A 17684-nucleotide genomic window follows, 5' to 3' on the forward strand; every position below is an offset into this window, starting at 1 on the left:
CATGCAAAGAGAATATACATTCAGAAGGGGTGATGAAATTAATTATATTATTATGACAATTCACCTACACGATACAATATTCACTGAACACTAACCAATGAAAGAAATACACAAGATGAGTCACAATCAAATATGTATGGCTGGTATTTGTACAAATACATACATAATAAGTAAAGGGCATAAAGCTGATTCATATTTAAGTTAAGCTCACACTGTCTTGAATTGTACGAAGTTGACGATTGTCATGCCATAATAAGATACACAGATAAAAATGATACCACAACTAAATAATGTTGTGGAAGGTCCCATACAAAAAGAAGCACATTATTATGGAATTGTGGAACCAGAATAAGGCAAAATGTAACCAAAAAATTTCAATGTAAAAAATAGGTAAATTTTTTTTGAAATTTTTAAAAATTTTATTATGTTAATCACCATACATTACATCATTGGGTTTTTTTTTAATATTTTATTTATTTCAGAGAGAGAGACACAGCGAGAGAGGGAACACAAGCAGGGGGAGTGGGAGAGGGAGAAGCAGGCTCTCTGTGGAGCAGGGAGCCCGATGTGGGGCTCGATCCCAGGACCCTGGGGTCATGACCCGAGCCGAAGGCAGACGCTTAACAACTGAGCCACCCAGGCGCCCCACATCATTAGTTTTTGATGTAGTGTTCCATGATTCATTATTTTCGTATAACACCCAGTGCTCCTTGCAGTACACGCCCTCTTTAATACCCATCACCGGGCTAACCCATCCCCCCACCCCCCTCCCCTCTAGAACCCTCAGTTTGTTTCTCAGAGTCCATAGTCTCTCATGGTTCGTACCCCCCTCTGATTTCCCCCCCTTCATTTTTCCCTTCCTGCTATCTGAAAAATAGGTAAATTTTTAAAAGGAAACCTTCTACGTAACTATAACTTCAAACTGTGACTGTGTACTGATGAAAAACAGGCATTTTGAATTATTAACATGCTTTCATTGGCAGTAAGCTTGTAAAGAACATTCATTAATACAAACATATATGAACTCTAATGGAAAATTTTATGACTACGTACTTAAAAGACATTAAAACATGTATTATGTTATTAATATATCCCTCCTCTTACACAGAATGCAAGGCTATAATCCATTCTTTAGAACCAAGCACCCAAACAAAAACCTTTCATTTTGAAATGGAAAACAACATGAAAATTGTAAAATGTGCCAGCAATCACTTTATAAAAAATAAATATTTGGGATTAAATTCAGATATATTCTCAGGAAAGCAGACGAAAAGACTAATGGTTAATTTTTCCTGTAAATATAAAATTGAATTTATAAACAAGATTTTTTTTAAATATAGGAATTTTGCTAGTTATCCACAATTCTTCTAAGCAAATGCCCTTTTTTTTTTTTTAAAGATTTTTATTATTTATTTATTTGAGAGAGAGAGAATGAGATAGAGAACATGAGAGGGGGGAGGGTCAGAGAGAGAGGCAGACTCCCTGCTGAGCAGGGACCCCGACGTGGGACTCGATCCCGGGACTCCAGGATTATGACCTGAGCTAAAGGCAGTCGCTTAACCAACTGAGCCACCCAGGCGCCCGCAAATGCCCATTTCATATCACAAATTTTCATGTAAAAAATTCAGAGATGAATCTGATATATAGCTAATAAAGTGAAAACACACTTCACAAAGTCAAAGAACTTCATATCATACAAAATTATAAAATGATGTGATTATAAATAAACAAGGTAACAATTCAGACTTTATTATAGCCTGCAAGTTCTGAGTTCTAAATGTTCTAGCTCCCCAATGGCATTAATTTACATAGAAATTTTAGGATTCAAATAGATACATTAAATTACTTCACCACTGAGAAATGGATTACATAGTGGAAATTTCTAATTTTAGTTGATATAAAGAAAAATGAACTTTTATAGTGAAATAAAGGAGTAGACTTTCCATTTTAGGAAAATGTTTTGTTATCTGATGAACTTACTGAGTGTCCATTATGTACGAAAAAGATTAAAGCCTCCATAACACTGAAAAGCATAAACCAAAAAACATCTGATATCTGTCTCTAGTGTTCTGGGGTTCCTACACCAAACCACAATATGCCCACCACTACCCTGACACACTTCTCACAAAAGGCAAAACAGAAGTTACAAAGGGCTTAGCATAGAGATACTCAGAAATAGTGAGATTTCCGAGGTCCTCACAGCAATGGAGAAACAATCAGATTGTGGAGGCCCTCCCACTCCAAGGAGAGTCTCTTGGCCCTCCCTGTGGATGTGATGGACCATCACTGGAGCTGAAGGAGAATCCCTAGAGAATGTAAGAGCTTGATAATGTTGCATAGCTGATGTCCCTCTGTGAGAGGGAGAGAAATAACTCTAGGCTTCTCAAACAAATTTCCATTCAAGGAGAGCTACTTAAAACACACTTTAAGGTCAATCTTCCTGCTTCACATTTGGACCTCACCTCTGTCATCTGCTTCATCCATTCCCACCTACCTGGATGGAAGGCTACGGTCTCCTTTCTCTTCACATCCCAGAGCTGCTTCTCTTGCTCCAAAAAGATGACCAGGTCTGGCTTCCACACAACGAGACCTGTTTAATAGAAAAAATGAATAGGAGTATTACTGGAGATTCTTTCAATCCACTACTGTGCTCAGTGGAGAAGAGAGGACATTGTAGAATTCTAGAAAATGATTTCCCAAACACTATTGACCAACAGCCCCATTAAACAGGCAGGAGAAGTTTCAAATTTTCACATCATGACCTCCACTTTCAAGTACTTCCAATACAAAAATAAGGACTTAAAATTTCAGTTTACGATGTGGGCAGTACCATTTTTTGCCACTCACTGTTTACAACTGGCACTCATCTACAGAAGTGATGATGTTCTCTTAAGGAACGGGAAGCTAAACCATGAAGATTTTTCTCTACATCTACAAACCCCTACTTATTTCTCTTACTGCCTGGATCTGAATTCCCAACGTTCAAAGAGGAATCTTCTAATACACAGTCTTCAAAGGAAGGAACAAAACCCTGAGTGTGGTCTGGGAAATCTGGAAGGAGTTATTCTCACCCAGGAAGAGGAGGTGTCCGTAGTTCTCTAACATCACATCCCTGTACAATTCCCGCTGAGTGTGGTTCAGGCATCCCCACTCCTCCTGGGAGAATTCTATGGCCACATCCCTGAATGTCAGCAGTCCCTGCAATAAATACGACAGTTACCAAGTGGCCACTGGCAGAGTTCACAATGCTCCCTAAGATGAAAGAGGGTGTTAATGTCACCAGCTAGACCCCAAGACCTGACCTTCACTGCTCACCTGTTTATACCCACCAACTTTTATCCCACGTTTTACTTAACCTCCTCTTTCCACCTTATCTTTTACTTCAATCAAAAGACCCCATGGGCAGAGTCTCCTGTGTTGGAGACAGAAACTATCCAACAAAAAGTTATGACTGCTGTGAGGAAGCACTTGGGCCTGACCAGTTTGAACTTAACCCCTGAGTCATACCTGTGTAGATGAAGCAAGGAGTAACCCACGGAGTGACCAACAGTTACTTTACCTCATTACAATATGAAAATCTCCATGGAAGGAGCAGCACAAACACCATTTTCATAACATACAAAGTATGTATGCAAGTGTTGTCTTCATGTGCATGTGTGACCATATGCCCAGCTCTATATAAGATGATGAAGCCCCTCCTGCTGAATTTCCATCTGAACCCTAAGTAAAAGGAAACTGTCCCCACTGGCTCTATGAGTCTCTGTTTGGAAGTTATTTCTTGTGATCTCCTTATTGGCTAAAAATCAAGTTTCCTTTGTGTCACAAGCCCATCTAGTGTAGTTTCTATCTGTGACTCTATTATACTTCAGGATTTTAATACACTCAAACATGTTAATTAAGTGATTCTTGTATTTTTTTTTTTTGCCTGAAAATACAAAGAAATAAATAGAAGGTAACTCTGTAACCTAAGTGTGGAGTAAAATAAAAACTTAGAAGATGGAGGTCTTAGAACCTCTAGTCCTAGAAATCATTCTCTCTGCTACATGAAGGTGACAGTCTTCATTGTCCAGTGGAAAGTGATGTGAAGGGTCAAGAAAGTATTCTTGAGACATTTGTGGTGCAAAATGCTGTTTTGATTAAAGCGCAGGGACAGGACCCCTGGGGAGAAAGACCTTCACTGTCCTTGCGAGAAGCCATTGATAATATAGTTTTAAGTTGGGGGGTAGAAATAAAGGAAGTTTCTGCAGGGATTTTCATATGTTAAAGAGGACTTACAGGATCCTGGAGGTCTGGCTATTATCAAGCTGGTTCCTTTTTGCTTCTAGCAAAGCATTAAGGCAGTCATGAATTCCTGATGGAATGTCATATTCTGCCTGTCTCAAGTATATATCAAGGGTCTGGAAGTTGAATTTCAGTTTATCTACATTTCTTTTACCTTCCTTCTCAACAGAAACTAGAAGCAAGAGAAATTCAGAAGGAAGAAGTTTCCACTTTAAATGTGATAGTTTCTGCATATCTCTCAGTAAATCCATCTAAGATCCTTAAGAATGGTAATGGGGGAGAATACAAACTTCATAGGGGAGAAAACGGTCAGAGAGCATCAACCGAAGTAAAAGAAGGTAACATGAGCTGTAAGGAAACAAACTGGTATCAGTGCCTTAGGCACACTGAAGGACCTATTATTAATGGTGTGTTCTTGTGCCCCGGGAACAGTAAATCAGAATGTAAATTGTATTATGAGAATACAGTGGATTTATACAAAGTTCAATCACACAAGGTTTCCATGTCCTGTAATAGCTAGTACATTTAAATAGAGTATCTTTTTCACATTCTAAAGAGCAAGCCTCCCCTTTTTTTTCTAAAACTTTCTGAGTGATTCTGGATCTCATATCCATTGTGTTTATTTATGCAATTTCTTACTCCTGGTCTACACAGAGCTCATAAAGCATCCAGATGGAACCTAATAAGAAATGTTTTCCTTGACTGATATCCAAGACCAGAGCCCATCAGCAATAGGAATCTTGGATTCAACGCCATCCTCTGTGGGTCTGTCACCAAGGGAATATTTATGATATTTGCAGGATTTTAATTCAAAGGGACAGTTGTTGATAGACTATTGAAAGACAGGTTAGAGAGAAGGGAGAGAAGGCTCTGGAATATAGGGGGGAAGTGTTCTAAAGACTTAATCTTGAGTCACTTTTTGAAAGTGTTTTAAAATTAGGGGAAAACGTGAAGCAGAAACATCACAACTAAAGGAATCAATATCTGCAATTTTTAAATGAATGGAATCTCAGGAGAAAAACATGACGCGCCATCTGACTTGGAACGCAAGGCTTACCTGAGAACTGGCCATTTCTTCTTCTTTCATGTTGTCCTCTAGATTTCTTTCTCAGAAGAGATTCGTAGAGAAATCACAGCTGCATCAGGAGAAAATGCCTTTAAAGCCACCAACAGAGCCTCTGCACCTCTAAACTGCTCGGCCTGACAGCAGGACTTTGAAATGCAGAAAAGGCCCAAATTCCTAGTCCTTTGTGTCAGGAGCCTTTCAGAAACTGTGAGCTCTTACTTGGAGACCAATCCCTGACTTTTCGTTCTCTGCTTTCAGGGGGCCTCCCCTCCCACTGACGCCCACAAATTCAGCTACAGCATAGGAACTGTGAGCTGCAAGGATCTGACCCTCTCAGACTCATGTAGCAGAGACCCTGTTGCCTCTCCTTGCACCAAAAACTATACTCAACTCTCATAAATTAATGGGCAGCCCTCGTGCTTAATCCTGGCCTCACTTAGAATCACCTGGAGCCCTTAATTAAAACGACACTGTCCTTTCCACCCACACCAATAGACAGAATCTGAGGAGGAGGGCACCAGCAATGATCGGTTTTGAAATTCCACACGTGATCCTATTGGGAAGCATTTGGGGGAGGTGACCAGGCAAAGGACAGCAACCAGGGCTATGATTGTTATCCGGATTTAAATCCATGCCTTTTCCACTGATCAGAGTTTCTGGAGATTTATACATTCTCCCTGTTTCCGCTAAGCAGAGGGAGACACCCTTACAAATGGAGCTTTCCCTCATAAATGCAAATATCTCTTACAAAAGTAAACATACTGGGTTTCAGAGCTTTTCCTTTGTCTGCCCTTTCTTTAAAATAACAGCCTAGTGGCGCCTGGGTGGCTCAGTTGGATGAGAGTCAGACTTGATTTCAGCTCAGGTCATGATCTCAGGGTCATGAGGTCGGGCTCTGCTGAGCCAGGAGCCTGCTTAAGATTCTCTCCCTCTCCTCTCTTCCCCCCTCCCCCCCTCCAGCTCACTCACAATTTCTCCCTCAAAAACCAAAAAGAACAAAAACAAACAAACAAAAAAATCAACATAGAAAAATCCTTATGACAAAGACACATTATTTTGGGATGGTAAAATGCTCCTCTTAAATAGGCAAATGTTTATTTTCCTAAGGAACTGCCAAACGTTTCCCAAACTGAATGTACTTTTTACACTCCCATCAACAATATAAGAGAATTCTAGTTCCTCAATATTTTCACAGAAATGTGGTGTTATCCTTTTCCTTTATTTTAGCCATTCTAGAAAATACTGAGTGATTGCCCATTATAAAATATGAAGTGGTCTTAATACAGTTATTCTGGTGACTCAAAGTGAAACCACTTAAAAGCATAATGTTGAACAAAAATCAAAATGGCTGCATTAAAATGTCAGCAAGGCTTGATATTAAACTAAATACCCTTTTTCCTCTCTTCAGCAACCTTCCCCTCCCCCTTTCTCCGTCTTCTCTGCACCCCCCACCCCAGGAATCCAGTACCACTCTGAAAACCTGGTAAATAAGGCTGGAAGCACAAACACAATTACTGTCGAAACCAGCTAGGTCCTGCATTTCCCTACAAAACTCCCAGCCCCTTCCTCTGGGTGGGCTTGCAGTTTTGAAGGCCCCGAACTGCGGCAGCCTCGTCTGCCTAGCAAAGCAATAAAGCTATTGTTCCTTTTTATCCCCAACTCTGTCTTCACATTATATTTTGGGTCTGAAACACGAAGGTCAGTTTTCAACAACAGAAGGAATGTTAGGAGAGGAATCCATTTTTCTTCATCTGTTCTCAATTCTTTGGCCGGTCTAATATTTAAACTGATGTAAGACAGATTCACAAGAAAAAAATAATTTCTTAATTATGGGAACCTCAAAAATATGAGGCTCAACCACAGGAAATTGATGCTTACATGCCACTGTGACTTAAGAATTCTTGAGTATAAGGATTTAGAATTTCAAAAGGGGGTAAGCATATTCACAGGAAAAAGGAAAGAGCAAATTTTGTCAAACAATAGTTTGCAACACCAGGCAGGCAACTCTTTATAATATAAAAAGTTAATGTCTGATATTTGTTATATTACTGATAGAGGTCTGCCATCTAATTCATTCTGGGTATATAATCAACCTCACAAAAGAAGGAAATCCTTCCATTTGCAGCAACAGAATAAACCTAGGGGACCTTTTTTTTAAGTTACATAAAAGCCCTGCCCGGGCCCCTTTGCCCAACTTAGTAGTCTTTAAATTTTAGCATGCACCTTTAGCGTGTGTGATTGATAAACCAAACCTCTTTGTGTATCTATAGGTCATGTATTGCTTCCCAGAAAGACGTGGATCGGAATCCTCTTGCATAACCTCCCCTGGGGCACCAATGCATCACCCCCAAGAACCACAATAACCACTGAGTCTGCAGGAACCAAGAAGTGCTAGAGACTCCCATTCTCCTCTTTTACCAATTACTGGCCTCCAAGTTCCCTTAAAAATCTTTGGATGAGAAATCTGTATGTGGGGTCTGTGCTTGGGTCAGAAATGCAAATAAAACTCATTTGTAAGAAAAAAAAATCTTTGGGACAGGCTGAAACTTTGGAGTTGGTTTTTGGACAAGACTCTACCTTCTTCCTCTACCTAATTCCAGTTAGTTAACATAAAGTGTTATATTAGTTTCAGCTGTCCAATATAGTGGTTAAACAATTCCATACATTACCCAGTGGTTATCACAAGTGCAGTCCTTAATTCCCATCATGTGTTTAACCCTTCACCCAACCCACTTTCCCTCTGGTAACCATCGGTTTTTTCTCTATCCTTAAGAGTCTGTTTTGTGGGGGCGCCTGGGTGGCTCAGTCGTTAAGCGTCTGCCTTCAGCTCAGGTCATGATCCCAGGGTCCTGGGATCGAGCCCACATCGGGCTCCCTGCTCCTCGGGAAGCCTGCTTCCCCCTCTCCCATTCCCCCTGCTTGTGTTCCCTCTCTTGCTGTCTCTCTCTGTCAAAATTTAAAAAAAAAAAATAAAGAGTCTGTTTTGTGATTTGTCTCTCTCTCTTTCAGGCTGGCCTCCTGAATAAACCTCATACTTCTTTCCAGTCAAAACTCGTGTCTTGAGTATTAGCTTTTGGAACAACCTGCAGCCAATCTTGTTTTTTTGTTGTTTTTTTTTTTTTTTTTGGTAACAAAATTGTTGTGTGATCACTCAGTGCATCCGGTGGGAAAGAATTCTTGAGATGTTTAAGATGCAGCTTAGTAAGTTTATTCAAGTAGCAGGGGGACAGGACCCCTGGGCAGAAAGAGTTGCACTTTGGTTGCATAAAGCTGGTGGTTATATGCTTAGACCTCAGGGGGTGGGGTCATGCAGGAAGTATTAGATCATAAATGTTTCTTCAAATTTCTACTTGTAAAACTACTTTTGCAAAATTTCTCTGTTGCTTATCATTCAGTTCAATATTAATTATAGGTGAGATGTACAGGCAGTCATGAGACCCTTTAAGAATGTAGCAATCAACTACATTTGATTCTTATCAAAACTATGCAGGCTATAGGTCAGCACTTTGGGCTTAAGGTGAGCATTTTACTGTTTCTGTTCCTTGTCATTTCACCCCTGACTAATTTTCTGTCCATAAATATTTAAGGTTGTTGAAGGGTGAAGGGCTCATATTCTGTAACTTCTTCAAGGTGACAGGGGTTGTAGAGCTGTCCCTACCCATGCATTGAAATTGGTCCCTATCTGTCCCTACGTGTAGCTATTACAGAAGGCCATTGTTGTAGAGTTCAGAGGGGACACTGCAGTGAATTAGTTTTGAGTAGTCAGTATGATCTGTTGGCTGGGTAAAGGAGTCAGGAACTGCTTGCATGTATCTCAACAATAGGAGAGAACAAAGCAAAAGAGAAAACACATCAAAATTATAATGAAAAATCAGAAGAACAATGGAACAGAGAAAGAACAATGGAAAGAGAGAGAGACAAATCACAAAACAGACACTTAAGGATAGAGAAAAAACCGATGGTTACCAGAGGGAAGGTGGGTTGGGTGAAGGGTTAAACACATGATGGGAATTAAGGACTGCACTTGTGATAACCACTGGGTAATGTATGGAATTGTTTAACCACTATATTGGACAGCTGAAACTAATATAACACTTTATGTTAACTAACTGGAATTAAAATCTTAAAAAGTCAAAAACAAAGAAAAAGTGGTGGCAATCCATTAAAATACTGATAGATCCTTACAATAGCAACAGACAGATGTACAGAATATTAGTTGATATGGCTGAATTGAAGAAACCTTCCCAGATATCAGTAGAGGATAGCTAACTCTTCCCTAACAGGGCATATAATTGTACATCGATACTTCGTAAAAATTACTTGAGGCCTGAAAATTATTGAAATTATGACTCCTAGGTCATTATACCAGAACAAGAATGCTTCTTGAATGCTTGTAATCTGTATTTTCAACAAGGATCACACAGTGGATTTGAAATGCATAACATAGTCTTTGTATAATCCTAAGATATTTTAATGATAGAATATATTGGCTTTTAATGTGTTAACACTGATAGGTAATGGATGATGTATTATCCTGCCACCAATATTAACCTATCTCACCTTAATTAAGAATGTAGACAACAGATGGTATCTACCACGCATTTGATAATGGTGATATAATATAACTAGTAATCCACTTTCTCAGTGGCCTCAGACTTTAAATAATGTGTGGTTATATTTCCAACAGTTTATCTATTGCACTGGTTTCTCTTCCTTGTAACTCCTGGGACATCAACATGGATACATGATAGATTATATAGGGGGACTGTTGACAGTTTAGGTAAACTCCTCCATGGTAGTGCTACTTGGCATCCATTTTGTGTAGTCAGTTGGATTACGGGGGACTTGAACTCACACCAGCCCCTCTCACCAGTGCATTTCCTAAATAACAGCCTGCAGAGTCACATGCTAATATAACTTCTGATAGGACACCTCAGCCACTGCCCTTGTGAACAACCATCTCCACTGGAACGCTAGACATCCCCCTTGTGCACCCTGTAGAGAAGATCCCCACAGAGTTTACCTAAAACTGTTTTAGTTTCAATAGGTCAACCTGAACTTACCCAGGAACTCCAAAACACTCCACCCACGGATCCGAATAAAGAATTTAGCCCCATGTCAAAACTCCAATTTGTCTTTAAAGATGGATTCTTTTTTTTTTTTTTTTTAAGATTTTATTTATTTATTTGACAGAGAGACACAGCGAGAGAGGGAACACAAGCAGGGGGAGTGGGAGAGAGAGAAGCAGGCTTCCCGCGGAGCAGGGACCCCGATGCAGGGCTCGATCCCAGGACCCTGGGATCATGACCTGAGCCGAAGGCAGAAGCTTAATGACTGAGCCACCCAGGCATCCCTAAAGATGGATTCTGTCAAGAACCTGAATGGTCCTGGAAGTAGATTCCCCCCTGGAGGCTGCAGTGAGAATCCAATGCCTCATGAAACCTTGATTTTGACTTTACAGGACCCTAAACAGAAACAGCAAATCCACTGAAAGTCAGACACATAAATAGCAGAGTACTCTTTTTTAGCTCCTAAATATGTGGAAATTAGTCACAGTAAAGTTGGAAAACATCTACACATAGGCATAAATTTAATTGTAAAATAGAAATTATTTATTCATTTTTAATTTAAATAAATTAAAGTAAAAGTCCCCATTCATTGCCCCCAGTCAGTAATAGTTTGATTTTCAGATATAACAGCTCATCAGTTTGAGCTGTATCTTCCTTCTTGTGCAATTTCAGAGGGTATGTGAAGTTCCATTTGAAATTATATAACACACACACAAACTACAATATTTCGCACTTCCTTTAATGTTTACATAAATATGGTCACATCAAACTTACTGTCAATCAAATTGCTTTTGTTAACCAATGCTATCTAAAGGTGGTGTTTTCATACCAGTAGAAATGGATTTACTGCATTCCTAAAATACCATATCTGGTGGTAATTGTCAATATAGCACCCTTGTTGAAACACTTTTTTTTTTTTTTTTAAAGATTTTATTTATGTATTTGAGAGAGAGAGAATGAGAGAGAGCACATGAGGGGGGGGAGGGTCAGAGGGAGAAGCAGACTCCCCGCCGAGCAGGGAGCCCGATGCGGGACTCGATCCCGGGACTCCAGGATCATGACCTGAGCCGAAGGCAGTCGCTTAACCAACTGAGCCACCCAGGCTCCCCGAAACACTTTTTTTTTATACATTTACATACTTAAATATATCTGTCTCCTGCTATCACACACATCATGAAATGTGGATCTTTGATTTAGATACAAGTGACTTAACTGGGTGGTTCCTGGACATGAGATTGTTGCACCATGATGACTGCATTTTTATAATGAGTGAACAACTGCTGAACTACTCTTGGAAATGGATAAAAAAAGAGAGCAGGAAAGTCAGTAATATCCTACCAACTGTGTTTTCACTGTTAAAGAAATTAAACAGGGAAGCCACTGACTCAGGGGGCTCTAATGCCTCGGTAGCTTCGATAAGCAAATCACAACTTAATTCACAGTCACTGCGTTGGAAAGGAAGAAAATGAACTTGAGAACAAAGAATTACAGTCAGCTAGGCTTTCCAGAAATAAGGCAACTACTTAAGGTATACCCAATCAAGCAGTGTCCTTGCTTTGCTTCCATACCCTCTCAATAAAAACCTTACTAACGGGGCGCCTGGGTGGCTCAGATGGTTAAGCCTCTGCCTTCGGCTCAGGTCATGATCCCGGGGTCCTGGGATCGAGTCCTGCGTCGGGCTCCCTGCTCAGCGGGGAGCCTGCTTCTCCCCCTCCTTCCTGCTCCAGCTCTCTCTCTGTCTCTCTCAAATGAATAAATAAAATATTAAAAAAAAAAATCTTACTAGTAGCTCCTACAGGTGGGACATCATTAATTTTTTTGTTAAAGATAGATTGATTTTTACTTACTTCTATCTTTATATATTCATATTTTTATTTATATTTTACTCATTCAGTTAATTGATTAAGGGGGGGAGGGGAAGGGGGCAGAGAGGGGGAATCTCGAGCAGACTACCTACAGAGCCCTGCCAGAAGCCCAATGCCAGTGTTGATCTCCCCACCCTGAGATCATGACCTGGGCCAAAACCGAGTCGGAGACCTAACCCACTCAGCCACCCAGGTTCCCCATGCCTCACAAACTGAGTAGGCAAATCAAATGCTCAAATTAACACTTGAAAATTTCAATGTATATCGCTTCATCGCTAAAGATCACACGGTACCACCTTTCCTTTGGACCAGTTTCTCAAGTGGCCTAAACTCCTCACCCACATTGCAAGTGCGCAGAAGACAGTGCGACAGATGTGCCCGCCCCGCTCCGCTCACTTTTGCACATGCGCACAACACACCAATGCGATTCTGCCCTCACTTCCCCAGACTTCACCCTTGGCAATGGCTCCCCACAGCGCCTGCGCAGATAGAGTTGCCCAACAAGTGCCGCGCATGCGCACAGAGGACTTGTGGCGCGCACAGCCCCTTCGGGCCGAAACCTGCAGTCCTCTCCTCCTTCCTTCACCAGCCGAGGTCTTCAGAGCACCACACCTGAATCCCACCCAAACCAAGCCCACACACCTCAGTTCGCAGTCCAGGCAAGCTGGGACCAGAGTCTACGGACAGACCGGTCCTCCCTCTGACTAATGTTACTACACCCAGACGATCTGACGGCTTCTCCCTTCCCGAGTGCCAAAATTTCACACGTGCGCACGCAGAGAATGCAGGTGAACCCTCAAGATCCTGAGCACCGCACCGGCCACAGTGCAGAGGGACCCAGAGCAGGTGGGGATAAGGGACTGGACATCAAGGATCACCATGTGCAAAAGTCCTACTGTTCACTTCCAAGTTGGCGGTCTCCCTCCCCCGTGTGTACAGACAGTAATAGGGTGTGGAATTTCGCCAGGGGCAAACATCTCACAGATTTTTATTTTGTTTCTGTCCTCAACTTTTTTTTTTTAAGATTTTATTTATTATTCGACAGAGAGAGAATGAGAGAGAGAGAGAGCATGAGAGGGGGGAGGGTCAGAGGGAGAAGCAGGCTCCCCGCCGAGCAGGGAGCCCGATGCGGGGCTCGATCCCAGGACCCTGGGACCATGACCTGAGCCGAAGGCAGGCGCTTAACGACTGAGCCACCCAGGCGCCCCCATACACAGAAGTCTTAAGAGCCACATACTCACCATCCAGGCCCATTACAAGTTTATTAAATGCCCTACAACACATGTCTGTACCTACAGGTGTTGCCTGCAGACCCCAAGTGGAGACTACTGTTGTCCCTATGAGTATGTATTCCCTTGCTCATCTTTATGTTACTGCCTTTGCATAAATCCCCAAATATATTTCTTTTTTTTTTTTTTTAAGATTTTATTTATTTGAGAGAGAGCATGAGAGGGGGGAGGGTCAGAGAGAGAAGCAGACTCCCTGCCGAGCAGGGAGTCCGATGAGGGACTCGATCCCGGGACTCCAGGATCATGACCTGAGCCGAAGGCAGACGCTTAACGACTGAGCCACCCAGGCGCCCCCATACACAGAAGTCTTAAGAGCCACATACTCACCATCCAGGCCCATTACAAGTTTATTAAATGCCCTACAACACATGTCTGTACCTACAGGTGTTGCCTGCAGACCCCAAGTGGAGACTACTGTTGTCCCTATGAGTATGTATTCCCTTGCTCATCTTTATGTTACTGCCTTTGCATAAATCCCCAAATATATTTCTTTTTTTTTTTTTTAAGATTTTATTTATTTGAGAGAGAGCACATGAGAGGGAGGAGGGTCAGAGAGAGAAGCAGACTCCCTGCCGAGCAGGGAGTCCGATGAGGGACTCGATCCCGGGACTCCAGGATCATGACCTGAGCCGAAGGCAGACGCTTAACGACTGAGCCACCCAGGCGCCCCCATACACAGAAGTCTTAAGAGCCACATACTCACCATCCAGGCCCATTACAAGTTTATTAAATGCCCTACAATACATGTCTGTATCTACAGGTGTTGCCTGCAGACCCCAAGTGGAGACTACTGTTGTCCCTATGAGTATGTATTCCCTTGCTCATCTTTATGTTACTGCCTTTGCATAAATCCCCAAATATATTTCTTTTTTTTTTTTTTTTAAGATTTTATTTATTTGAGAGAGAGCACATGAGAGGGAGGAGGGTCAGAGAGAGAAGCAGACTCCCTGCCGAGCAGGGAGTCCGATGAGGGACTCGATCCCGGGACTCCAGGATCATGACCTGAGCCGAAGGCAGACGCTTAACGACTGAGCCACCCAGGCGCCCCCATACACAGAAGTCTTAAGAGCCACATACTCACCATCCAGGCCCATTACAAGTTTATTAAATGCCCTACAATACATGTCTGTACCTACAGGTGTTGCCTGCAGACCCCAAGTGGAGACTACTGTTGTCCCTATGAGTATGTATTCCCTTGCTCATCTTTATGTTACTGCCTTTGCATAAATCCCCAAATATATTTCTTTTTTTTTTTTTTAAGATTTTATTTATTTGAGAGAGAGCACATGAGAGGGAGGAGGGTCAGAGGGAGAAGCAGACTCCCTGCTGAGCAGGGAGCCCGATGCGGGACTCGATCCTGGGACTCCAGGATCATGACCTGAGCCGAAGGCAGTCGCTTAACCGACTGAGCCACCCAGGCGCCCCTCTGTCCTCAACGTTTTTGACACGGTGCTAATAGTTATATTCAGTACATGAAAAGATACTACTATGTTGAAAGCGTTTTAGGAAATTTTGACAGTATTTTTGTGCAAAACATTTTTTTTGAAAAAATACTTGTTAATTTATTCTATTTTAATTTGCCAATGTCAATAAAAAGTTCAGAGAAAAAAAAAAGGATCGCCCTGTGCAATATGAACGCATGAGGTGCCCATCAATCCCACCTCTCCAGCAGACCTTCTGACATCCTAGTTCCGGATTCATTTTTCGGGGCTAACACTATGAGCATAAACCTCAGCTGCCCCAGAATTCTCATCAGAAATAGTACTTTTGCCTAAATGGGGTTTGCAGACTCTAACACAGAATTTTCATTTCAGATTCTGTAGAAAACGAGCTCAGACCACGAAACTGCCCTCCACGGCTCCACTGTCAGTCCCCGTGCCTCCCTTCTCAGAACAGCTCAGAGAACAGAGTTCCTGGCAGCTCCACCTGGGTGGCCCAAACTGGCATTCACACCTTCCTGAGGCTCAGACTTAGATAAAGCAGAGTAAAGGACTAAAAATTCAGGGAGTCAGTTTCACATGTCTGGTTGAAACAATGCTTCCAAGGTAACACATAACATCCCACCTTCCATTCCTGAGATGTCCACTCATAGTCCACACATTAAAATTAACCAAATACATAAATGCAAATGATTGATGAATCAAATTTCACTCAGAGCCTCTAATCCACCCTTCCTTTCTATGTCTGCTCTCTATATTTGTGCTATCATGACATTATTTTTAAGGTTAATGATAACGAAAAAGAAGAGAAACAATCTCTACAATCCCAGGGAGGCACACCCAGCATCTAAATCCTCCTGGGAAAAATGAACATATAGTACCCAGTTCCCAGGGCTTTAGTAAGATTAAAATGCATAATGTATGCAAGATTCCCAGCACAGTATCCTGGACACAGTGCATCCTCATATACCTGGAGTATGTAGTAGATGCTCAAAAAACATTCCGTTCATGAATGAGCACATACTATTTATCCAAAACAGCCTTGCTCAGACACCACAGCCTTATCTAGTCCCTTCCCAGCTTGCAGCGGATGAGCAGAGTCTTCTTTCCGGGAGATGTCAGTCTTCACTGGGAATGGCAATACTTGTGTTGATATAGGATGATTGGGTATGGGGCGCCTGCCTGGGTGGCTCAGTCGTTAAGCGTCTGCCTTCGGCTCAGGTCATGATCCCAGGGTCCTGGAATCAAGCCCCGCATCGGGCTCCCTGCTCTGCAGGGAGCCTGCTTCTCCCTCTCCCACTCCCCCTGCTTGTGTTCCTCCTCTAGCTATCTCTCTGTCAAATAAATAAATAAAATCCTTAAAAAAAAAATAAAAAGGATGACTGGGTATAAGGGACTCAGGCTTGATCTTTTGCTTTCTCAGTGCTACTGGAAATGATGTCTGGGGACAGCAACTTCAATGGCTGTTAAAAACACAAATTAATGGGCTTCATGCAGACCTAGGGAGTAGTGATATCTGAGTGTGGGGGCCAGAGAATCTGTTTTTAATGGGAACCTCAAATGGTTTGTATATACATGAAATTTTTTTAAGTTTATTCATCTAAGCAATCTCAATACCCAACAAGGGACCTGAACTCATGACCCCACAATCAAGAGTCACATGCGCTACAAACTGAGCCAGCCAGGCGCCCATATATATACATGAAATTTTGAAAAGCAATATTTAGAAAATTCGTTCTCCGCCTTGGCGTCACATCAGGATCCCTTGTGTAGATTTTAGAACTGCAATCTCCAGGGTCCCAACCCCAAAGCTTCTGTCACTTAGTCCTCAATAATGCCTAGCATCAATTAAGTCTTAATGACACGGCCCAACTTATTCCACTGTGAGGCCAATGTAAACACTGAGGCTCCCAGGTACAATTCTGAGGACAGAGCACAGGGTCTCATCAATGGGGAAGCCTCCATGGGGAGAGCTGCTCTATGTAAGTTTGGATCGAGGAGGGTCAGTCTACCCCACATTCCTTATGTTGTAGCAGAATTTGTGTGTGTCTACAGGAGACAAATGCACCAAAACAGAGAGAGAGAGAGAGAGAGAGGAGTAAAAGACATTGGGGCCTCCACTTGCAAACTCCTAAGTGTACAGATTTTCATATGCCTCCACAATCAATGGAATAGCAATCAGATCACATATTCCCTCACTGGCCATGGGGAGGGTTTTGGATTTCACTGTGAATGCCATGGAAGACACTAGAACAGAAGGTAAGTCCTTAGAGGATATAGGAGCACATGAAGAATGAGACAGGAGCTGTCCCTCTGTGACCACCAGAGAAATAAATCTTGGCTTCCAGGATCATTCCATTCAAGCAGAGCTTCCCAAAACACATTTTATTTTTCTAAAAGGTTTATTTATTTATTTGAGAGAGAGAGAGAGCATGTGCGAGTGGGAGGAGAGGTAGAGGGAGAAAGAGAATCCTCTAGCAGTGGGGCTGGATCCTAGGACCCTGAGATCATGACCTGAGCCGAAATGAAGAGTTCGACACCCAACCAAGCCACCCAGGGCACCCCAGACCACATTTTAAGGCTATGTTTTCTCCTTTGGCCCCCACCTGTGTCGCCTGCTTCATTCATTCCCACCTACCTGGGTGTGTGGCTACCGTCTCCTTTCCCTTCATGTG

General features: G+C 42.2%; 1 protein-coding gene across 7 annotated transcripts in view; it reads right to left on the reverse strand.

Moving 5' to 3' along the window:
• The window catches only part of LOC123856088 (KRAB domain-containing protein 5-like), a 212269-nt gene that overhangs the window by 41312 nt on the left and 153273 nt on the right, over positions 1-17684 (reverse strand). For 5 of the 7 annotated variants that reach the window (XM_064581750.1, XM_064581748.1, XM_064581745.1 and 2 more), the window contains 2 exons: positions 3072-3198; positions 2495-2590 (listed from right to left, as the gene is read on the reverse strand). In XM_064581750.1, coding sequence (XP_064437820.1) covers positions 2495-2590; positions 3072-3198 — 223 coding nt within the window. Of the gene's footprint in view, positions 1-2494; positions 2591-3071; positions 3199-5338; positions 5418-5733; positions 10813-17684 lie in introns of those variants that run through there. The other 2 variants (XM_064581753.1, XM_064581754.1) reach the window with 2 other exon arrangements.

The sequence above is a fragment of the Mirounga angustirostris genome, unplaced genomic scaffold, assembly GCF_029215605.1.
Source record: "Mirounga angustirostris isolate CCGP_5_RB_7025 unplaced genomic scaffold, mMirAng1.0.hap1 SCAF_16, whole genome shotgun sequence".
Taxonomy (NCBI): Eukaryota; Metazoa; Chordata; class Mammalia; order Carnivora; family Phocidae; genus Mirounga; species Mirounga angustirostris.